Below are 22,424 nucleotides of genomic sequence, written 5' to 3' on the forward strand. Positions count from 1 at the left end.
GCCCGCCAGAGCCGCCAACCGCCCTCCCTGCCTCGCCGGCCGTCCCGGGAGGGCAAGAAGGAGGAAGCAGGGGGGCGGGGGGCGGCGCGGTGCACGCCGGGAAGCCGCCGCGCCTCCCAGGCTGCCCCGCGCGGGCCAGGCGGGCGGCCGCGGGGGAAGATGGCGGCGGGTGTCGGGCGCTCCTGAGGCACCGGGTGCGGCGGGGATGGAGCCTCCTGCGGCCCCGGGCCCCGAGCGGCTCTTCGACTCGCACCGGTGAGAGCTGCGGCGGCCTCGGGGGCGCGCGTGGCCCTCTCCGTGTTTGGTGGGGGTGGGCCGCGGGGTCCCGGGGCAGGCCCGGGGGCTCGGGGTGTCCCGTGGGAGGCCCACGCAGGAAGCTGGGGTGTCCCTGGGGGGAGGCCCCGGGGGCCCACTGGGGGAAGGGGTATCCCACGGGAGCTCCGTGGGGAAGGTCGGGGTGTCCTGTGGGGGGACCGGTGGGGGTCCAGGGTGTGCCTGGGAGGCCCGCGGGGAGGCTCGGGATGGGCTGGGTATCGCGTTGGGGAGGCCCGGCAGGTTTCGTGGAGCAGGGGTCACAGGGTGGTCCCCGGGGAGGGCTGGGGCGGGCAGCTGAGGGTCCAACCATCCGATGTGTGTCCCAGCCATGGTCAGGCTGTCTGTGCCGCTCTTTGGCCCTACAGATTTCCGACCGATGGGTTCCTGCTTCTGGCCCTGCTGCTCTACGCACCCGTGGGGCTCTGCCTGCTCGTCCTGCGCCTCTTCATTGGTGTACACGTCTTTCTCATCAGCTGCGCCCTGCCTGACAGCGTGCTGCGACGGTGCGTGAGCCTGGCTCTCCCCAGGGCGCCGAGCTCCTGCTGTTGCCTGGGGGGGGATGTGCAGGCACTGCTGTGGGGCAGCATGGGGCACGACGACTGCCCTCACCCATTTGGGGTCCTTAGCCATGCAGGCTTGGTTCATGCAGAGGTTTACGGGGAGCTGTGCTTTTGGGGCTCTCTGTCCCCAGGACCCATGAAGGTGCCTTCTCTGCCAAGACCAAAGCTGGCAATTGCCTCTTGAGTGCTCAAGGACTGATCTGAAACACCTGGGTCAGCCGGGTATCCTGCTAGGAAATTCTGTGTGAGGCTTGCTGGCCCATACTTCATGCTGCAGCTACAGCTCTGCAGGCAGCCTTCAGCCCCAACTGCAGCCCCCCAACAATTCCTGTCCCAGACGTCTGTCATATCATTTCCTTTTTGTACCAGTGTTCTTTTGCAAGTCACATGAATTCCCAGGTCTCTGTTCTGTTTGTTGGATATGTAAGCCAGTGATGGCTCAGACTGCAGAACTTGAAAAAAAACCACTCTCCCCCCCCAGGTTTATTGTACGTGTCATGTGCTCAGTGCTGGGCTTATTTGTGCGACAAAGTGATCCCCAGCTTCGTGATGTCAATGTGAGGGTGTATATCGCCAACCACGTGACACAATTTGATCACAATGTCATCAACCTTCTGACCTCATGTAATACGGTGAGTAACCTGGAGCTGAGCACAACGGGTCTGGAAGTACCTCTCTCCAAGAGAAGTGCACAGAGAGCTCTTTCAGAATTTAGGTTTTGCCATGATCCTCTTCAGTTCTTATTTATTAACCCAGTATTGCACAAGCCTTGAGTTTTTTTTCTGTGGTCACACTTTAGGCTCTGCATGAAAAAATAAAACAGGCGAGGAGGAACAGGAAATGTAAAAGTGGGTGTGGATTTTATTGAGAGAGAGTGGGCAAATCCTAGCATCTGTATCTTCTTCTGGCCTTTCAAATAGGTGGTGTCAGAAGCAGGGTTGGTTGTGGGGTTTTCCCATAGCATTGGGTGCCACTTCTGTGTGTGTGGACAGCCAGCTGCGCTGCAGAGGAGTGCTGAGGGGAGCTGCGTGGCGGGGCGGTGGTGCTTGGGTTGTTGTGCTGGGCTGGTCGTTGTGTAACTTTCCCTGTACTCTTGTGAAATTCCTTATGTGTGGAGTTCCTGAATCAACGGGCTCCAAACGTGCCTGGAGGTGAGTTGGTTGGTCCTATATCCTGAACAGCAGTAGATTTGCTCCTTATCTGGAGAAAAGTAACTCTTGGAAGTAGTGTATCCTTTACCAAGCGTGTCAGGAACTACTAGAGAGAACATGGGGAAACACAGTTGTCACCCAGGGCAGAGGGGGAGTTCGTTTCTCTGGCAGACAGGGTACAGTCTGAACTGAAGATTAGGAATCAATTTCCTAGGGAATTGGGGCCAGAGCAGTTACTGAAGCCTGGCAGTAACATGTTCTCTGCTACTAGTGCTTTTGGCGTGCAGGTTGCTCCCTAAGCCCCCAGAGGCATTTTTGCTGATGAGCAGGAACTTTGTCTCCCACTGTCATCTGGGAAAGTAGGCCTTGAGGGGAGGACAGGACAGCATTTCTTCCTTACTCGTGATTTTCCTTGCAGCCTGCATTGAACGGTGCCCCTGGCTTCATCTGCTGGTCAAGGGGATTTATGGAGCTGGGAGTAACAGGAAGCCGAGCAGAGCTGGTGGATTCCCTGAAGGTGTATTCGTCCCACAGAGGAAACCCACCACTGCTGTTGTTCCCGGAGGAGGCTGCCACCAATGGCCGGGCCGGCTTGCTCTGCTTCAGGTACTAGGAATTGGATAGTCCTGCAGCGGGGCTGTCGTCACTTTGTTTTAGCTTTGGGGTCATTCACTCCTGAATTCTTCCTTTTCAGCTCTTGGCCGTTCTCAATCTTGGATGTGGTACAGCCAGTTGCCCTACAAGTTCAGAGGCCTTTGATCACTGTGGTGAGTCAGGGACGTAGGGCAAGGAGGAGTTGTGGAGGAGCGCACTGTGCGAGGGTCTTGGTGATGCTGTTAATTCTGCTTCTGCTTTGAAGCCCGTGGGTAGTGCAGCCTGGCCTTGTGTCCTATCGCCCCAAGGACTAGCTCCTCAGTGCTAACGCTTCTGTTTTTCAAGTGCCTTTCCCAGGGAACTTCTGCTAAGTCAATACTCTTTTAGTTACACTGGCAATTTAGATAAATGTTTTAGTGGTTCAGCTGTCTAACCGTGTGCCATCTGGCTTCCATGACCATAGCATCACTGTGTCCCATCTCCTCTGTGTCCCATCTCCCTTCTTTTAAAGTGCTTTGAAAGAATAGCTCCAGCCACCTTGGAGAGTGGCTGATGTGCCAAAGGTTAGGCAAGGCTCTCTGGATTAGGTTCTAGAACTCATGCCTCCCAAATGCAGATATGTAACATGATGCAACATTAGCTTCAGAAAAGTGGCAAAGTTCACGATGATAATTCTAGCACTGCTAGATAGATTGCAATAAAACTGTTCTCAGTTTATTTACAGAGTGAGATTTTGCTGAATTTCTTATTTCTTGATACGATTTATGAATCTACTTGTTTAAAAGACACTTACATTTTTATATGTCAGACATTTTAGTTGATTCTCTATTGTCCTTCTTTTTAAGGTAGTAGGACACAGTGGATAGATTTAAAGCCACTTACCAGCAGGTCACAAAACATCGCTGCCCATACTAAAACATCAGCATGCAGGTATTTTTAAAGTGAGGTTCTGTTAGGGATTAGTTCTTTGCCAGTGCTATTTAGTGCTTTTATTGGTGCTGCAGATGATGATATTGAGATTCCTGCTGGTAAAGTTCAGACTAGTGAATAATGAAGAAGCTAAATTATTGCTTGTGATCCAGTGGAGTACTGATAGCTGCCAGTGAACGGCTGTTACTTGTAAGTCTAATGTGGTCTGTGGGTGCGTAACAAGAGGAATATCTGGCAGGGTGAGGAACACAGTGTTAGCTGCATGTGTGCAATGGTGAAAACTGATAAAATATTATGTGAAGCTTTGGTAACCCCACTGCCAAGAAAGTGGGGCAGTAGTAGAGAGAGCTCAAGGAGGCCATAAGCGTGATGCAGAACCCAGAAAGCAACACTTAAAGGGGCTCAGCTTAATCAGCTTATCGGAGAAAAGGCAGAGAGATTGAGAGATTGTTGTGGGTAGCTGCTTGCACGTTGGAGAAGAGGCTTAAGAGTGGAGAAATTTTTTTTCTTTTTTTTTTTTCTGACGAAGCACACAGTAGCAGTCTTTGCAGGTGCTGAGACTAAATGTTGGTACTGCACAAGTTCAGTTTTGGATTAAGATGCAGTTTTCTAACAGTGAGGGTACTTTAAATTTTCAAATGACTACTGCAGAGAAGTGGAATAGCTGTCCCATTCTGGACTGTTTATAATGAATATCTTATCTTTTTATGGTTTTGGCTCCTCTGAGAAATTCTGTGAGATGTGACAAGTTGTATATTTGTCTGTGCATCCTTTCCTACATGAATGTTAGGAACAGCAGCATGCCCATAACTGCAGATCTGTTTGAAGATGCTGGTTATAGTCACTTGGCTCAAATGTTTACCTTCAGAGGTCGAGCAGGATTTTTTGCCCTTCATGCACATTGGCTAAGTAAATCCTAGTGGATTTCTTATGTAATTTTAAACCATCAGAAGCTTCTGAGGACTGGAAATGTGATACTTTGAATGGTTTGATCAGTGCTTTGCAGAAAGCTTTCTTAGACACTTATGTGATACCTATCAGACACTGGGCTGAGCAAACCACCAAATTTGCATTTAAGAAAGAATTTTCTCCAGCTCCAATTGGCTGGAACCTTGAAGGAGTGTGTTGTTCTGTGGCACAAGGCAGCGTAACTGAAGTCTGGCTATTGGCATCACTAGAAGGCATTTGATTTTAGGTTTCTTAGGTCTGTTTATCCAGGAGATGAGGCTTCTTTATGTTACCCTTGGTGGCTGTGGTTTCTGGGCTTTTCTCATTTATAGCACCTCTTTCCAGGCCATGGAATAAACCAGGCACGAGGCCTGTCTTGGAGCCATGCTGCTTTGTTTGAGGATGAAGTCGTGTAAAAAAAAAAGCCAAGGCAGCTCCATTGCGAGCTGTAGATCTTGAGATGGTGTCCTCACCAGCCTGTGGAAAGTTTGATCACTGCAGGATAAAAGTAACCAACTACAAAAATCCTAGGAACAGCATCCATTCAATAGCAAATTCTTTAGAATCATTGAAGAGCGCAGGTTGCGGGGAATCTCTGGAGGTCTTTAGTTCAGCTTTCTGCTCGCAGTCAGACTGGTTTCTGAGTATGGTCCAGCTGCTCGGGGCTGTGTCCCATTGAGAAGGATGGAGAGCCCACCGCTTCGGAGCGCCTGTTCCAGTGCTTTCTTCTGGCAGACATCGCAGTACTTCTTAGGGAAAAGGTTATTTACTAATTTTTAGAAACAGGAAGAAACAGGATAAATTACAGCTTACTTCTAATGATTTATCTTCAAAGAGAAGAATTGGTTAAGACTTCACAGTGCAGCCTCTTTGGAAATGAAGAGTTAAAGCTTATGGGAGTTGAGACGTTACATGGGCTGTTCCCATCAGAATAAGGGAGGATTGTTCACGATTCTCAGGAAGCGTTAGTAGGTCTTCAGAAATTTTCGGTCCTTTCTAAAGGCACGGTCTATTAGAGAATGTGGGGATATTGAGGGAAAATCTTGCTGTCCTGGGAGGAGAAGATGACTCGGAGCAGTGAAAACTCTGACTCTCTTGCTCTGCCTGGTGAAGACTAATGAAGGTGAATCTGCCCCAGGGCTTGCCCTCACTGTGCACTGGGTTTGCCATTCCCTCTTTCCCAGTCCTCCACATCTCTCTGCCCGCCTATCTGTTACTTGCTGCCATGGCTTAGCTGTGTTCTGTCCGCCTGCTTCCCTGATGGTGACCTGACTAGCTCGTGTTTTGTGGGCCATGATCTCATTGTGCTCTCTTCCCCAGAGTGTGGCTGACTCCTCCTGGATTACAGAGCTGCTCTGGACCTTCTTTGTTCCCTTCACAGTTTATCAAGTAAGGTACTATCTCTCTCTCTCTTCATTTGGGGCAGGGTTTAGGGTGGGCAGAGAGCCTGACGTTTTTGCCATTGTAGTAAGAGATTTTTTGGTATGCACTAATGTGCACCCTCATTGTGGTATCTCAGCATGGATTTGGTCAGCATTATTTGGTCCGTGCCGGGTTCATCTTCTGGACCAGCTTCAACCAGCTTCTGAAGTCGAGAGGGCTCTTGGTTCCTGCATTCATTTGGTGAAGGAGAGGAGTCTCTCAGGGCTTTTATGTCGAGTTTGCCAGGTGTATTTTTGAAGCTAGCTGCTCTGCTGTAATTCACCCCAGGGTTGCTCAGGTCCCATGGGTGATTCCCTGCAGGCAGCTGAGTCCTCTAGTGTCTGTCTCTTCCCTGCAATCCCTTGTGAATTGCAGAGGTGGTTCAGACACCTGTCTAGGGCCCAGGTGAGCCCAGACTGGCTGAGTAGCATTGGTGTAATAAGGGTCCATAGGCGGCAGAAGGGGCTTAGAGTCAAGTTTAGGGGTCTGGGTATTTAAGCAAAGAAAAGTCTTGTGCTGTATCTTTCCCTGGCTGTATCTGGCTTGAGTCTTGCTGATCTGTTCTCTACTCTCATGTAAATGGCAGTGTGTCCTCATTTGGGGCCCTTCTGGGAACTTAATTGGGAGATACTTCACAAGTTACGCTTGAGTGCTAATAAAGATCCAATGAGCTAGTTTTGTGTTCTAAGCCACGCCTTGCCCTTAATTTTGCAAGCTAGTGTTGAGGTTTGACACTGTCTTCTGGGGAGAGATTTGGGGTGAACAGGGAGAGCTGAGGTGGGGATAGCACCATTGATCCCACATGGGGCTGGCTCCTCCAGCAGCCCTTGAAGCAGTCAGCCCAGTGCTGTTGTCCCCATTCAGGTGGATGCCGTCTGTCCCCAGACGAGCTGAAGAACTGAGTGAGGATTTTGCGCTCCGAGTTCAGGAGGTAGGAGGATGACGTGGGAGAGGGATGTGTAGGACTGCTGCGATTTGGGATGGTCACAGAGGAGAGTGGGGTGCAAGCAGAGTTGCAAAGGGCGTTTCTGGATGGGTGTATTTGTGTGATGGGGACTCTGGCCTGTATTTATTGCCCCTTATAATTATTCAGGTTTTCCGTGGCCTGTTTGCTACCCCCCATTTATCCTTTCTGCCGATTATCAAGGCTCTCCCAATCTATTTCAAACCTTTCACTCCCTTTTCATAGTGCCACAAATCAAATAAAGCAATTGTTTCTCCACCTTTCCCTTATGTGCTGGGTACTTCGTAGCTCCTGTGCCAAAGATCATGTATCTCCCTGTCAGCCTGTTTTGGCAGGATGATATTGCCTACTCCTGGTCCTTCATGTGCTCCATGCAACACTGAAATGCATCACTGAGGCCCTGGAGAAATCAGTTCCCAGTCCTCTTCCCCTCGCCGTGGCTCCACGCAGGCCTGTACACTCTTGCAGGGGATACGCTCCCCTGCAAGATGGGAATGCCTGGGTCATGTGTGTTGTGTGTCGAGTACATGTGACTCTTCTCTACATTTCTGCAGGCCTTGGCCATGGAGCTGGGTGTGGTATCCACACGGCTCACTGCAGCAGATAAAACTGAACACATGAAGAGGCTGAGACACACATCGCTTCTCCCCTTTGCCCCAGGTAGGTGTCCTGGGTAGTGTCCTGACTATGGAACTGCCACTTAGGCTTTGCCTTTGGGGAGGCTTCAGTCTGCTCTTGGTTACTCGTGGTGGAGGGAGAGGAGAAGGCATGTTCGACGTCCTCCTGGGGAGCAGGGGCTGCCTCTGTGCTCTAGGCTGGGGGTTGTAGCTAGCTGGCAGGGAGAGGACCACCACTCCTGAGCACAGACTTGGTGGCGGTGCGCAGGAGGTCTGCCTTTGTTATCACACTAGTTCGTACCAGAGAAAGTGGAGCTGTTGCAGCTTGAAGGCCGTGCACCTTTAGGCCACCTTCTTGTGCCCACTGTTCTTTCTCTTGCAGCCTCAAGCCAGCCCCTGGCAGCCAGGCCCAGGATGCCTTCCAGCCTGACTGGTGTTGCTCCTGAGGATGTGCGGATCACGGCAATGGCTCAGCGGGTCAAGGAGGTGCTGCCTCATGTGCCTCTGGAGGTCATCAGGATAGACCTGGGTAAGCGATGCCCAGGGTATTAGCCCCTGCTAATACGCAGGGTCCCTTTCCATGCCAAGTCTCTGTGATACCTGAAAGCAGAAACCTGGTCCCTGCTGCACTGTGGAGCACAATGGCAGCAAGGATGTGAGTGTCCTGATGTAGCAGCTCCCTCTCTAACCGATCCTCTTTGTCCCTACAGCCCAAACCAACTGTGTGGATACCACCATTGCCAACTTGCTGGAGGGGAGAGTGCCCTTCTTCCCTGAAAGTAAGGAGGCTGGTACTGACCTGCCTGCCCCGTCTACCTCCCAGGCTGCAGCTGCTTCTGGCATCCAGGGCTCCGTAGCTGTGCCTTCTTCCAAGGTACTCTTGGTGGTTGTGTTGTCTCCTCTGGTCTGATGGCTCTCAGCCAGAGCATGATGGCCTGTGTTCAGGACTAGCCATGATGTCAGGGGAACGGAGCATTTTAAACGGGAGGCCAAATTGGCGTGCCGGGTCCTTGCAGAACCACTAAGGAGGACTCCTGGCTCTGTTTGACTATCTCCTGATGGCTCTTGTGCTTTCTGTTCCAGCCAGCTACAAAGCAATTTGCGAGGTCCTCTGTGGAGCGGCATCTGTCCTTGCAGGAGCGGAAACGAGCATTGTACGACTATGCCAGGAGGTGAGAGTCCCCCCACACTTCACCCTGTCAGAGTCCCAAGACCCCATCCCCAGCAGTACCCAGATACGCCCCAAGCAAGGGTCAGCCCTTGCTTTGTCTTGTGTCCTCCCGTTCCTCTCCTCTGGCCCAAGACAGCGGGGCTGAGGCAGTGAACCATGGCTGAAGGAGAGAGGAGGCAGACGTTTGCCTGCTTCGCCTCTTCCAAGCGTGCAGCCCCTTGTCATTCCTGGGAAGCACTCTGTCTCCTGAATTGCCACTCGGCTTCTAGTTTTGGGGACTAGGTGGGATAGAAGCTGTTTGCCAGAAACACAGCTGCTGAGGAATAGGGCTTAGCAAAGAAACCTCATTCGGTTCTTTGGTGTAATGGATTTGACTGATAGAAGTCATTGTGGGACTATAGATTTCTTTGAAATTAGTATTGATGCTGTGGAACACTCATTTTAGGAAGAAGTTTGCTGTTTGGCAACAGGGACAGTGCAATTAATCTTCCTCAGTGTAAGCGGAGAATAACGGAGAGCAGGGAGCGAGTTTGACCTCTGTGCATGGTTTTGATGAGGCAAATGTTGGAACAAGTGTCCAGTTCTGGTGTCTGGCTCGTTTTTTAGAAAAGATAGAGAAAATTCAGAATGCGTTTGGAGGGGAAGTTAAGTCTGTTGGAGGGGAACTTACTGTAAATGAGATGACACACTATACATAATTTTGGGTGAAGGAACCAGGTTCTGAAAAGCTGTTTTATCTAGCAGAGAGAAGCAGAATAGTAACTAATGGTTAGAAGTTGTAGGCAGACAGACTTTACACAGGTAATGGGGTAGTTGTTTCTGAAAAGGAAATTGATTGATCAGTGGAATAAGCTTCCAGCAGACATGATGGCTTCTTGGTGCCTGGCTGACTCCTTAGAAGATGCTGTAGAAGACGGTAGAGATAACGGAGCGTTTGGCTCAGCCCAGAGTGACAAGAGGCCTGCTTGCTGCAAGATCGGGTCTCCACTCTGTAGGGTCTTGCTGTGAAGGGGAGAACCCATCTGGTGCCCTGCTCGGGCGTTGCTCCAGAGCACTCCGGGAGAGTCGGGAGAAGATTGCAGAGGCTCAGGGATCAGTTAAACCTTTGAGATCCTGTGGCTTTTTGCCACTGCATCAGCTTCTCCCTGCCATTGAAAGTCTAGGAAATTCCCATGGTTGGAAGTTGAAGCTAGACAAATTCTAAGTGCCAGTTTCTAAAGGGCTAGCCCTAGGTGACTCCGGGTAGCTCTTAGTCACCAAGAATTTAATTTAAACAGGTCTGGTTTTCTGAAAGATCATTTCAGTTTAGAGGAATTGCCTCTCAGAATAGTCCTGTGGCATAGAGAATGTTAGACTTCAGACCTGTCCCCCAGACCTTTTAACATGAGCACAGAGATGGCTGAGGGCTCTCGCTGAATCCACCGGGCATGATCTGTTCAACAGCAAAGAAAAGGGGGTGGAAATCCTTTCCTGTGGATACGCCATCTGACTTTGTTGCTCTCCTGCGTGCCGATCTTTTATGTCCCTTTTCTGAGGCTCTTCTGACTTCTGGCTATAGAGTAGTGATCTCTATGCTTCTCTGAGAGGAAGGGATTCCAGTGGGATTCGGAAAGACAATTGTGCTCCTCATCTTTCTTTGGAGTAAAGAAGGGCCTTCCTTACTGTCCTAGACTCGAGAGCAGGTACATGTCTGTCTCAAGTTCTGAGTGACAGCAGCAACCCCTGTCACTCAGCCACTTCAAGCTCAGAAAAGGTTCGCAGCTCAAGGCTTGCTGAATGCTTTATTTTCATGTAGCCCTCTGCCCAGGCTGCTGAAAGTACTGCCGATTCACAGTGAGACGCGGCTGTTCTCGGGGGAGGATTTTGCTTTCTCGGGACAGTTTGTTCCCCAGCTAACCAGGGTTTAATGGCAGCACAGGCAGGACGTGGCAGAAGCTGGGTGGCTGTCGGTTCAGGGTGGTGGTCGCAGGAGTCTGGTGGTCTCCCAGCGTCACCTCTCCGTTCTCCCAGGTGGAGTCTGTCTGTGGTCTGGCACCTTTTCTTGCCTCTGGGGCCTGGAGTGTTGTGCATATGTGTCTCATCCAGACCGAGGCGTAAGGCTTAGCTTTCGTGGTCCCGCGCTTGGGGACATTTATAGCTTTTTACCAGCAGTGCGCACCACTTCCCATGTGCTTTTTAGCTTACCCAGCTAGACCATTTGAGACGCAGGCCGGTACCACGCCTGGACGTGTTGAACGTTGAACGGCTGGGGCTCTGCTGGCAGAGAGAACCGTCGTGTCGGGAAACCTTGACTGGGAAACCTCCGTCCCGAAAGCCAGGCAGTGACCTGTTTGGGACCCAGAGCTGCCGCTGGCAGCCTCCAGCAGGCTCTCGCAGCTCGGTCCGACTCAGCCCACGCTCGGTTAACGCTCTGCTGGGCTCGTCCCTAACAGTGGCTTTCTTTCGCCTCGTGGCTTTCCTGGAACAGCGGACTCTGCCCGCTGGGTCCACCTGAGCTTTCTTAGACGTAGAGTCTAAGAGGCTCGACATGACAACAGCGTCCGCCTCGAGCGAGCGCCTGGTCTGGGGAGCGACCCGGCCCAGCTGCGGATGCGGGGCAGGGTTGTGGGGGTCACCGCAGCTGCCCGGCCCAGCCCTCTCCCCGCACCGGGCCCTGCCCCGGCCCGTCGGGGTTCTCTCCTCCCTGCCCGCCCCTTCCCCTCCCTGGGCGACGCTCAGATGGAGGTTCCGGGCGCGTTCCGCGGAGGCGGCGTCGGGCGATCCCGGCCAGCGTCCGCCGGCGGCAGAGCCCCGGGCGCGCGGGGCCGGCGGCAGAGCCGGGGGGCCGGGGCCGGCGGGGGGCCGGGGCCGGCTCCCGCTCCCGGCCGGGCCTGACGGCGCTTTCTCCCGCAGGAGGTTCGCCGAGAAGCACGGCGCGGCGCGGGCCGGCGGCAGCCCCTGAGCGGCGCGGCGGGGCGGGCCCGGAAGCGCCTGTGCCCTGCGCGGCCGGGCCGGGCCGCCCCCTGGCGGCGGAAATAAACGGCGGCAGCGTCTGGCGCGGCTCGGCTCTGCGGGCACCGGGCGCGGGGGGCGGGGCCACCGGGCGGGGGGGGCGGGGCAGCCAGGCTCCGTGCGGATCCGCACGCGCCGCGGCCGCCGCCCGCTCGCGCGCCGCACGTAGGCGCCGCTTAAAGGGGCGACGCGGCGGGGCCGGCGCCCGTTGTGCCGGGCGAGCCGCAGCCGGCTGCCGCGCCCCCGGGGCGGGGCCGGCGGCCAACCCGACGGCGGCCCGGCCCCCGCCGCCGCTCCCGCCCGGGTGCGGACCGCGCGGGCCCCAGAGGACGGAGCCGGTGCCCTTTTAAGGCACGGGCGCCCGGTGCCGGTGGTTTTATTTACATGGGGGCTCGCGGGCGTCACGTGACTGTCAGAGCGGCGGGGGCCGAGCGCGGCTGCACCCGCGGGGCCATGGCGTGCGCCGGCGACGACGGTCCGTGGGGCGCCCGGGGCGTGGGGCAGTGGGGTCCCGGGTGGGCCGACATGCACCGGGTCACTGGGGTCCCCGGGTGGGCTGGCATGCACGGGGGCGCCCGGGTGAGTGGGGCCCCGGGTGGGCCGGCATGCACCGGGGGGTCTGGGTCGGTGGGAGTCCCGGGTGTCCCAGACAGGCTGACGTGACCCGGGGGGGGGCCTGGATCAATGGGGAGCCTGGGGGTCCTGGGCAGGCTGACGTGCACGTGGCGGCGGTCTAGGTCAACGGGAGTCCTGGGAGGGCTGACATGCACCGGGGAGCGGGGGCAAGTCCATGGGGAGCCCCGGGGTCCTGGGCAGGCTGGCGTCTTCCAGGGGGTCCAATTCCATGGGGGTCCTGGGTGGGCTGATGTGCGCTGGGGGGGGGCGGCAGGATCAACGGGGGTCACGGACAAGCGGGCTGATGTGCACCGTGGGGGCTGGGGCAGAGGCAGATGGGTGTCCCGGGGGAGCAGGGCACACCGAGGAGAGCCCTGGGCAGGTGGGGGGGAGCAGGAGGTCCCAGGTCAGAGACACGCTCGGTGCTCCCATGGTCCCTGGGCAGTGGCGTAGGGTGCGCCAGGGAGGGCTCCCGGATGGGACGGGGCGAGCCAAGGAGGCCTCTTGGATGGGGTGGGGTGTGCCGGTGGGCCCGGGGCAGAGTGGGTGGGCAGCGCAGGGGCCAGGCTGGTGCTGGGCTGACAACCCCCCCAGGCTCCTGGGTGGAGCTGCGGTGTGGCCCAGGGTGCCTGGAGCCGGAGCCCGCGCCCTCGCGGTTCTCCTCCTGCCACGCTGACGTGGAGCAGATGCTGCTGGAGGCCCAGCTGGAGACGGAGAGCGGCGATGGGTGAGTCCTGAGGAGGAGCCTGGGCACCTGGAGTCCTGCCCGGCCAGGGTGGGCGTCGGGGGGCCAAGGGGTGCTGCAGGCTTGGTGACCGAGGAGGTTATGTTTGCAGTGCCCTGCTCGCGCTGGGCTCCCCGGCCTGGGATGACGATGGAGCCAGCCAAGCAAGCGAGCAGCCTGGAGAGAGCGAGCCGCTCCCTCCCTGCAGCCAGCCCCAGCTGGGCTGCCCCCACCCCCGACAGGTAAGGGAGCTGGCCCCCTGTGCCGGGCTGCGCCGTGCTGGCCGTGCCCCTGGCCTCACCTGCCCTGTGCCTCCTCCTAGCGGGATGTGCCGGAGGAAGCCGAGCGGAAGGAGCGACGCCTGCCAGCATCCCTCGGCTGGGCCTGTGCCTGCCGCCCGCAGCGTCTGTCTCCAAAGTAAGGCCCGTGTCCCCCACAAGCATGTCCTGCTGTCCCCTGTCCTTGCTGTCTGCCTCACCACCCCTGTCCTGCTGTCCCCGTACCCTCCTGCTGTGCTCTGCTCTCTTCCCTCGTGCCCCCTTTAACCATGCACTTTTCCCAGGGAGTTTGCCTTTGTGTGCTCCCCCCAGCCGGTGCTGTGGAGCCTGCAGGGAGGTGCAGTGGGGAGAAAGAAGAGACTTTTCAGTTCAGAGCTGCTGCTGCTCTTCATCCCCTCGCTGCTGCTCAGCCACGTGCTGACCCTGGGACTGGGGTGAGTTCCTGATGGGCCTGACCTGTGCTGTTGAGTGGCCTTGGCCAGAACCAGCCCCTTCGGTGCAGGCAGGGTGAGCCCTGCGCTGCGGGGCGTCTGTGCAGTCTGGGGCTGCCCGGGGCCTCTGGCTGCCCCAGCCCAGGGGGTGGTCCCCGTGGGAAGTGGAGGAACGCTCCTGGAGTTGGACTGTTCATCCTTGGGTGCTGTTCTACACCACTGCTCCCAGCAGCCAGAGTCTTCTCTGTGGCTGCTGCCCTCTCCCCTCACTACTGGCTCGCTGAGGCCCAGCAGGCTGTCCCCATGCGAGTGCCTTACAGTCGCTCTCTCCAATCCAGGATCTACATTGGGAAGCGGCTGGCAGCCTCCTCAGCAAACCCGCTGTGAAGAGCTGGGCTCAGCGAGATGGGTGGCTCCACCATTCCGCTCCTCTGCTGAGCGTGTGGAGGGAGCCCAGGCACCGGTGCAGCCCAACTGCTCCCAGACTTCGTGTCTGTGGCACGAGGCACTGTCTCCCCTTGTCCCTTCTTTAGCCCCAGCCTAGGGAGCTGATCCTGCCCGCCCACGTAGACAGGAACCCACTGATGGCAGCTCCCTGCTGCAGGCAGCCCCCTGCTGCAGGCAGCCCCTGCCCTCCCCATCCCTTGGTTACGGGTCCAGGTTCCTCCTCTTTAACACAAGACTGTAAATACGACTCCTGAGCCTGCAACGCCACATGCAAATAAACAGCCCTGTGCCAGCTCGGGAGGCAGAGCAGCATGCTGGCAGCCACCGCGCCAGACCCAGCACAGCCCGGCCAGGGGAGAGTGAGCGTGCTCCCCAGCGGCATTGGGTTCCCATGGGCTTTCCCTGCCACGGGGCTCCAGGCTGCAGGAGGGTGAGTCCCCGCTCTTTGGGGTGCTGGGGCACAGTGCCAGGGCGGTGCCTGGCTGTGGAAAGGCCCCTGGTTTGGGCTGTGCGTGGGCAGGGTTGAGAGCTGGGGCTCATACAGGGTTTTCAGCCCCACCGCAGGGTCCCCAGCTGATGTGTTAGTCCTTTATTAGTTGGCCGTGGCCTGCTGCAGCGGGGAGGCAGGGGCCGGAGCCTGGCACAGGCAGGGCTGCAAAGCCAGATCCTGGCAGGAGAGCTGGCACCGCAAAGCACGATGCTCCCCGGGCCCACTCGCAGACCTGGCTGGCTCCTGTGCAGTCACAGTGCCCGGGCCAGAAGTGTTTGTCCCGGTGCTGCAGGATGGGGTGGGTGGCCAAGCGCCAGGAGCTGCCCCTGGGGTCGAGAGCAGGAGGGGAGGGAAGAGCTTAGCACACACCGGCGGAGGGCTTGCTGGTTGTCCAGCACCTGGGGTGATCTCCTGGCAGTTCAGGGTGGAGGGAGGAAAGTCCTCTTCAGCATGGTGTGCTTGCACTGCTGGAGGGGCTGCGTGGGTGGGAGCTCAGCGCAGCTCTGTGCGGGTGAGACTTCCTGGCACGGGCTGGCGCGCAACTGCTTCGCAGCAGCAGGAAGGTTGAGCGTGGTCCTGAGGGCTGATGCAGAGCCCTGGGGCGGGGAAGTGTTTGGGGACAGATGGGTCCCGGCCCTGGGGGGCACCTGGAGGGTGGCAATAGCCAGACCTGGCTGGACACAGGATGGCGGTGCCCTGTGCCGCCCTGGGTACCGGGGCGCACAGGGAGTCCTGTGGCCATGCGGGATGCTTGTGGCGTAAATACTACAAGAGGGGTGGGCGAGGGGTGGTCCAGCAGGCAAGGATCAAGCAGGGCCGTTCATCCAGCAACCAGGTGGGAGCAGGGGCACCGCGGGCTTTTCCATCCCCTTGAGCAGGGGTGGCCGCAAGTGGATGGTGCAGCTGCGGGCAGGCACCGGGTCAGAGCTGTGACACTCGCTTGGACTTTGGTGGCGGAGGCGGAGGCGACTTCAGCCCTTTATTTCCATCTGCTGTCGGCGACGTGGATGCCTGCAAGCAGAGCGGGCAGTTAGCGGGGGCGGTGGGTAGCAGGGGCCAGGGGCCTGGGCCTGGGCCAGGCAGTACCTTCCCTCCGGCTGCAGCGTCGCTCTGCTCCAGGAACGTCTCGTACACCGTGGGGCTGATCTTGCGGGGCAGCGGCGAGGCCTTGCTGGCACTCTTCACACGGCCGCCGAAGCCAGTGGGAGACAGGGACAGCCCTGCGCCGGCAGGGGCGGTGGGCTGAGTCTGGAGGGCTGTGGGGGCCCTGGGAGGGCCCATGGAGCCCCTCGGTGTGCTCTGGACTGCTAGGTGCCCTGGGCTGCCAGGGCTAGCTGGAGCATGACAGCCCTGGGCAGAGAGGCTGGGGGTGGCATGGGGCGGAGGCCCGGGGCGGGGGGGGTGCTGGCTCCCACTGGGAGCTGATCTCGGCACTGAGACTCGGTGGCACGAGGTCTGGGATCGACGGCCAGCAGCTCCACGGGGAGTGTTCGGTGGGGGACGTGAGCCGCGTGGGGTCTGCCCGTGCTTTTGGTACCAAGTGCTCCCTGCCTGCTCCCGGCTGCAGGACGTGCCTGTGCCATTGTGGGGATGGCACAGGGGGGGTGAGGGTGCCTGTGCTGGGGTGCAGGGCTGGGAGTATCTGCACTGCTGGGGGGGGGGGGGCACAGCCCTGCTCGCGGAGGTAAGGGCTGGATGCTGCTTGGGGCTGTAGGGGCTAGGGAAGGTGCCCCCCCAGCCGTGCCAGGGGCGCGTGAGGGGCCAGGAAGGCACCCCAAGCCTGCAGCCATGGTGGGAGTACCTGCAGTGCTGGGCTGAGCACCAGCGGCGTCTCGGCTTGGCAGGGGCTGTTTCCCCTCAGAGCTGCCCAGGCTGCTCTCGCTCATGTTGCGGGAGAGTCTCCGCTTCTCGTCCTGGGGCGCAGAGGGGAGCCTCAGTGCCTAAGCGAGGGCCAGGCTGCATCGCAGCACCCATGGCCCTGGGAACGCAGAGCCTCTGGCAGGGTGCGATGCTCCCCAGCACCCTGCCCGCAGCCCAGAGGCAGCCACTGCCCGCAGCCCTGGGTCTCCAGCCTTGTGCCGCACCAGGCTCTGCTCCTGCCCTCCCTGCCGTCGGCCAGCTGCGCCCTGCAGCAGGGGCTGCCACCAGCCCCCCGAGGGGTGCCGGCTGTCCCGGGGCCTGGTGCTGCCAGCTGGGCCAGGGGCTCCAGGTGCAGCAGGATGCCCGGGGGAGCGCAAGCGGGGCCCCGGGGAGGAGGGGAGGCACCAGGGTTGTGCTAAGTATCACCTTGGGCTCTGGCAGCTCCGAGATGGACTGGCGCAGGTCCTGCCGCCGGTACCCAAAGAAGGTGCTGGAGCGGTTCTCCTTGCGCTCGTTCCTGCGGTCCTCGCTCTCGGAGGTGCGAGGGGCAGGCTTTGGGGTCGGGGGTGCCTCCGTGCTGTGGAGCAACTGTGGCTGGTGAGGGGCAGGCGGGTGGCAGGGGGACTGGGGAGCAGGGCTATGCCATGAGCCGGCTGGACCATGGCCAGGAGTGGCTGCCCTCAGCCAGGCACCAGCACCATCTCCAGCAGATCTTAGCAGTGGATGCTGAGGGGGGACAAGCCAGCAAGACAAGCGCGGATGGCTCAGGTGACAGCGATGTCCAGGTGGGCCTGGGGGCTGCACGTGAGGTGTCCCTACTCCACGCCCCCCCACCAGCGACAGGGCCACCGTGGTGGCATGGCAGGATGGACCCCTGAGATGCGGCTTGGCATAAAGGGAAGCCAGGAAGGCAGTGGGCTGGGGAGGTGGGAGAGAAGCGTCTGGGGTGGAGGAGAGTGAGGATGGCTCAGCGGTGTGGGGCCAGTGGGGAGGGGTGAGGGGGGGTGGCTTGGGGCCAGCGCTCCCCACCACAGCACTCGCCTGTCTCCAGCGTGGCTCAGCCGGTCCCAGTCGCGTCCCCAGGCCATGGACCGGGGTCGTCCACTCCGCCGGTCCTCGAAGCAGACCTGAGAGCACAGGGAGCCTGAGAGCGAGCCAGGAGGGATGAGAGTGCAGAGCCTCCCCTCTCCTTCCCTTGACTCAGCCAGGACCAGCAACGCCCTCTCTGCCCAATCCTGGTTTTGTGCCAGTACCAGCCACCCCAGGTAGTGCTGTCCCCCCACCCAGGGCAGGCAGGGGCCCCAAGGTTCCCCATGCACAGTGCCCCTTACCCTGTTGCTTCTGCAGCTGTGGCCCCATCGAGCTGTTCCCTCCTGCCCCAGACCTGTGATGGCTTGTCCAGCGTCACCCTGCAGGTGCCACGCACCATCCGTGCAGCCCCCGCTGTGGCTGCACCATGCTCACCGCCCTGGCACTCACCATTTCCCGCACCCCATACTGGCTCTCCACCTTGGCTCGCAGCTGCACGAAGCACTGCTCCATGCGCTCATGGAAGGGCCGCAGGTCCTCCGTCACCTTCCGCCCATGGATCCGGATCCCCTCTGCCAGCAGCGGTGTCTGCAGGAGAATGGGGACGGGTCCGCCTGGTCTTGTGGGGCTCCCCCAGGATGGGGACGCTGGGCACTTGGTGCCCCAGGGCAGCTGTCCCCTCCAGCTGCTGGAGGGATGCTGCGGGCTGTACCTGCCAGGCGATCAGGTCCTTCAGCTTCTCGATGTTCCCCTCATCCTCGGGGTGCTCCTGCAGGTAGGACTCCTGGAAAAAGGCCTGCAACAACCCCCTCTCAGTCCCGCTGATGGGCTGGTTTGGCTCCGCGCAGGCAGGGGTTGGCACAAAATGGTGCCAGTGCCTGTGGTCGCCAGCCCCGAGAGTGCCCGCGCCAGCCCTGGCGCAGCACCCACGTGTCCTCACCGTCTCGTACTTGGCAAAGCCACCCATGACAGCAGGGTCCACGATGCCGTTGAGCAGCATGGAGAGCGGGTTGATGGGCAGGCTGTGGTCATTCTGGTGCCGGTTGATCTCACTCATAATTTTCTCATTTGTTTTCATCATGGTCTCAATGGCATTTTCCAGGGGAGAGATGATGGTCTGTGCCCAGGGAGGGAAGGTCAGCAGCCGGCTGACCCAGCGACCTGCCCGTCCTGGTGCGGGCCAGCAGGCTGGTCTCTCCCTGGTCCCACGGAGAGAGAGGCCCCGGGGTTGCACATCTCACCCCATGAAGCCCCTCGGACCCCTGGCACCGGCTGCCTGGAGCTGAGCCAAGGGCTCATGGGGGAAGCACTGGAAGTGCTGGTCCCTGGCCCTGAGCACAGGCTGCTGGCAGGGTTAGTCCTGCAGGCAAGAGGCTGCAGGCCAGGTGACGGGCGTGTGGCAGTGGCAGCTCAGCGGTGAGCTTATGGGAAACCTGGGTAAACGTCGTTGTCACTGGGGGGGGGGCAGCTGTGCAACAGCAGACACACGCGTCTGTGGCAGCACTCATGCAGCCATACCGTTGCCCTGCAGCATAGCTGTCGTGCAGCAGCCCAGCTAGTGCATTTCACGTGTCCCTTGCTGCAGCACCTGGAACACCCTGGACTTTAGCCAAGCACCTCCCTCTGATAGAGGTGTAAAACCCACGCGCGGGGCTGTTGTCAGCAGCGCCAGTAGCTGAAACTCCTCCAGCACCTCTGCTGCTCCCTGCACGTGGTCTCCTGCTTCCCATGGAGGAGATGTGCATCCCCGTGGGTGAGCCACACAAACCAGTCCCTGTCACCAGCTTGATGCCACCAGCACCAGCTGAAGGAGGCTGCCGGTGCCCTGAGTGCCTGTGGTCTCCGTGCCCAGTGCCAGCAGAGAAACCCTTCCCCATTGCATGGGACAGCGTTCCCACGTGGCGCTGCCCCGAGATCAGCCCTGGAGCCGGGGCAGTGGGGGCCAAGGTGATGCCAAAGGGGGGTTATCCCCTGCTGCTGGGCAGGGGTGGTGGCTGGGCTCTGTGCTCGCAGAGGGAAGGGGCCCGTGCTCGCACCCTGCTCTGCAAGGCGGAGGGTGCACATGGGAGCTGGGTCCGCTCTGCCGTGGGCACTGCCCTGGACCACACACCCGAGGGAGCACAGGGGCATGAGAGCAGGCTGGGAGTCACGGAGTTTGGGGGCTCAAGCGCCTCGTGGGCTGGATCGGGTTTGCACTGAGAACAGCGACTGACAGGGCATGGGGACCGGGGCCGGAGCTCAGCTGGAGCACCAGGCGGGACATGCTCCCCACACCCCGGCTTCAGCCACTTGAGCTTGTGAAGCCTGGGAGGGGCTGGGGGCAGCACGCCCGCCGGGGTTTGTGATGCCGCTCGGGGAAGGGATGCCCTGGGAGGGCCCCGCACCCCCCCTCCTCACCGTGGTGGTGGAGGTCACCACAAACCAGCGCAGGATGCCGGGCAGGGGGTAAGCTGTTACGAAGGTCGTCCGCTCGATCCACATGGTCTGTGGGGAGGGCAGCAGTCATCCTGTCGCCCTCCTCCCCATCACCCTGGGACACCCCACCTCCCCTTCCCATGGGCACAGGACCACCACCTTCCCCATCCCAGGACTGGGGGACCCCCTGTCTCTCCTGCATCCCCCTTCCTCTGGACACCTGGCTCCTCACAGGGACCTCCCCAGCTCTCCCCATCCCTCCCAGCTGGGGTCCTGGCAGCCCCCATCAGCACTCACTGCAAATTCATTGTCTGGATCCTTCGGGCCTTTCCTGAAGGGCCGCGAGTAGCTGAACTTCTGGACGTGGTTGGCTTTATAGAAACTGCAGGGGAGGGAAGGGGCAGAGCATGGGAGAGGTCCCCCTGTTGCGTCCCCTCCCACGTGGAGCAGAGCGGGTGCACCCTGTCCGTGCTGGGGCACTCACTTGGTGATCTGCTCCGGGATGCTCCGGTCCTTGAACCGGACCTTGGCTTCCTCCACTGGCTGCACGGTGAAACACTGGATATCTGCGGGAGTGAAGGAGCCACGGGCACACACCGTGGAGGATGGGGGCTGTGGGGGAGAGGGGCCCCAGGGGTGTGCGGGGAGGTGCTGCGGGACCTGCGCAGGGGGCCATGGCACAGGGAACGAGTCACCCTCCCAGCCCCGTCCCCACACTTGGAGGATACACTGGCCTGGGGAGCCGGTGATGTCCTGGCCGGGCGGAGACGTGCTCTTCAGCTTCTCGGCGTTGGGGAAGGGGCTCAGCAGCCGCATCTCAAAGTCCTCCCGGCGCTCGTACTCCTTGCCCCGGTAAATGAAGACCTTGTTCTGTGGGGGAGGAAGATGGCAGCCCATCCCAGCGTGCTGTGGAGCAGGGCCGGGGAGCCCTCAGCCCCTGGCCCGGCTGCAGCGAGCCCTGGTGCGTTAGGGGTGCAGGCACCGACGAGGCCGGGCCCTTAGCTGAGCGGAATATGCCTCTCTCGAAAAAAATATTTCCCCAAACCCAGCAACTGGAGGAAAAAGGAATTAAAGGGCAGGCTGGCTCGGGCAGACAGGGCTCTGGAGAGAACGTCTTTGGCTGGGCACGCGGTGACAGGGGTCTGCAGTCAGCGGATACAGAAACCACCCAGGAGACAGCAAGGAGCCCCTGAAACCCACCATGACCTCTGTGAAAATGATGCCACCCTCGCTGTGGTCGTAACAGCGGGGTAGGAAAATAAGGACCAACACTTTGGATGGAAGAAGCCCACCAAGCATGCCAACATATATCTGAGTGGATTAAAAAAGCCCCTAAGGAATGTAATAGGAGCGAACATGAGTGAAACACTTTGCTCTCATCCAGAAAGATGAGCACTGCTCTCGCCGGTGGACGCCAGGAGCCTCTTTGCCAGCACAGGAAAAGGGAGAGGTGCTGAGCAAGCCCCTGCCTACAGCAGCGCGCTGCAGGGATGGGGAGAGGGTTGGCGGGGCGAGGGTCGGCGGGGCTCCCACAGTGACCCCGGAGATACCCGAATCTGTTCATAAACAGCACAGACCCGCCTCCGCACCACAGGTACGGTACAACACACACCTGTCCCTGCAGCCCAAATACGACATGGCACAGACCTGCACTGGGGACCCAGTCGTCACCACCGCCCCAGCGAGGGGCCCCATCCCTTGGGAGCGGGGACACCACCGGGGCTTTGCTCACAGGGTGCCACCCTGAGATGGCCACAGCCGCGAGGCTTGGCCTGGGCACTGGCACTGTCCCGGGCAGGTGTAGTGTGCTGGCTGCTGGCACGGCGCTGGCCTCGGGGCAGCTGGGAGCCGCTTACCCGGAGGAAGGTAGGGAAGCCTTGCCCATAGTAGCCCACGGCAAAGTAGTCCGGGCTGGGCCGCAGCACCTTCAGGATCTTCTCATAGAACTTGGCTTCCCGCTGCTGCAGGGGGAGAGGGCAGGAGTGGAGATGGGCCAGGGCCCTGACATGGGACAGGAGCCCTGCAGACCCCCCGTCCCTCCCTGTGGCTCATGGCACCCCAGCCCGCTCTGCCGGCAGCCACCCCCCCAGCCCAGCCGAGCACTCACCAGGATGTCACTCAGCATTTCGTAGTCGAAGACTTCGCTCTCATACTGCTCCGCCAGCTCCTTGCAGATGTGGATGGCCTCCTCCCACATCTGCAGAAGATGGCACCAGGGCAGGGGCCCCATGGTGCAGGGTGAGCTGTGGCAGGGGGGCACTGGGGGCTTCCAGAAGAGACCAGCCCCATCTCTTGGGGCACCCACACCGCTGCTCCTGAGCGAGGAGGGGAGGGCTCTCCCCGTGCGGGCTGGTGGTCTGGCTGGGCACTGGCGGGCTGCAGCAGGACTCAGCTTCCCGCCACCTCCAGCACCCGAGCCCCCTGCCCGGGCGAGCCCCTCTCCTGGGGTGCCCCAGCTACCGGCCCCCGGGC

General features: G+C 59.5%; 3 protein-coding genes across 8 annotated transcripts in view; 2 read left to right on the plus strand and 1 right to left on the minus strand.

The window, feature by feature from the left end:
- The first annotated feature begins 93 nt into the window (after positions 1 to 93).
- Positions 94 to 11,704, plus strand: AUP1 (AUP1 lipid droplet regulating VLDL assembly factor). Of its 4 annotated transcripts, none has more exons than XM_072863271.1 (12): positions 94 to 255; positions 681 to 818; positions 1,357 to 1,507; positions 2,445 to 2,632; positions 2,721 to 2,793; positions 5,819 to 5,892; positions 6,785 to 6,851; positions 7,439 to 7,544; positions 7,884 to 8,030; positions 8,212 to 8,375; positions 8,585 to 8,673; positions 11,565 to 11,704. In XM_072863271.1, exons 1-12 carry the CDS (start codon positions 206 to 208, stop codon positions 11,611 to 11,613), a joined length of 1,296 nt encoding a protein of 431 aa, XP_072719372.1. In that variant the 5' UTR covers positions 94 to 205; the 3' UTR covers positions 11,614 to 11,704. The 4 variants fall into 4 exon arrangements, with proteins under 4 accessions (XP_072719372.1, XP_072719373.1, XP_072719375.1 ...); XM_072863270.1 differs by having other exon boundaries at positions 115 to 255; positions 642 to 818; XM_072863272.1 differs by lacking the exon at positions 6,785 to 6,851 and having other exon boundaries at positions 114 to 255; positions 642 to 818; positions 5,819 to 5,887.
- A 137-nt stretch (positions 11,705 to 11,841) lies between these two features.
- LOC140652463 (BCL2/adenovirus E1B 19 kDa protein-interacting protein 3-like) lies at positions 11,842 to 14,456 on the plus strand. Of its 2 annotated transcripts, none has more exons than XM_072863276.1 (6): positions 11,842 to 12,138; positions 12,873 to 13,005; positions 13,115 to 13,244; positions 13,325 to 13,419; positions 13,565 to 13,714; positions 14,050 to 14,456. In XM_072863276.1, the coding sequence occupies exons 1-6, from the start codon at positions 12,048 to 12,050 to the stop codon at positions 14,096 to 14,098; spliced, it is 648 nt and encodes a 215-aa protein (XP_072719377.1). In that variant the 5' UTR covers positions 11,842 to 12,047; the 3' UTR covers positions 14,099 to 14,456. The 2 variants fall into 2 exon arrangements, with proteins under 2 accessions (XP_072719377.1, XP_072719378.1); XM_072863277.1 differs by having other exon boundaries at positions 13,593 to 13,714; positions 14,050 to 14,068.
- Positions 14,457 to 14,760: 304 nt separating this feature from the next.
- The window catches only part of LOC140652459 (dedicator of cytokinesis protein 2-like), an 85,241-nt gene continuing 77,577 nt past the window's right edge, over positions 14,761 to 22,424 (minus strand). For both annotated transcript variants that reach the window (XM_072863267.1, XM_072863268.1), the window contains 14 exons: positions 22,060 to 22,149; positions 21,809 to 21,913; positions 20,681 to 20,822; positions 20,437 to 20,518; positions 20,250 to 20,334; positions 19,935 to 20,021; positions 18,478 to 18,654; positions 18,250 to 18,333; positions 17,988 to 18,125; positions 17,550 to 17,635; positions 16,935 to 17,085; positions 16,450 to 16,561; positions 15,735 to 15,868; positions 14,761 to 15,659 (listed from right to left, as the gene is read on the minus strand). In XM_072863267.1, coding sequence (XP_072719368.1) covers positions 15,570 to 15,659; positions 15,735 to 15,868; positions 16,450 to 16,561; positions 16,935 to 17,085; positions 17,550 to 17,635; positions 17,988 to 18,125; positions 18,250 to 18,333; positions 18,478 to 18,654; positions 19,935 to 20,021; positions 20,250 to 20,334; positions 20,437 to 20,518; positions 20,681 to 20,822; positions 21,809 to 21,913; positions 22,060 to 22,149 — 1,563 coding nt within the window. In that variant the 3' untranslated portion in view covers positions 14,761 to 15,569. The remainder of the gene's footprint in view (positions 15,660 to 15,734; positions 15,869 to 16,449; positions 16,562 to 16,934; positions 17,086 to 17,549; positions 17,636 to 17,987; positions 18,126 to 18,249; positions 18,334 to 18,477; positions 18,655 to 19,934; positions 20,022 to 20,249; positions 20,335 to 20,436; positions 20,519 to 20,680; positions 20,823 to 21,808; positions 21,914 to 22,059; positions 22,150 to 22,424) is intronic.

This window comes from Ciconia boyciana, chromosome 5 (genome assembly GCF_034638445.1).
Source record: "Ciconia boyciana chromosome 5, ASM3463844v1, whole genome shotgun sequence".
NCBI lineage: Eukaryota > Metazoa > Chordata > Aves > Ciconiiformes > Ciconiidae > Ciconia > Ciconia boyciana.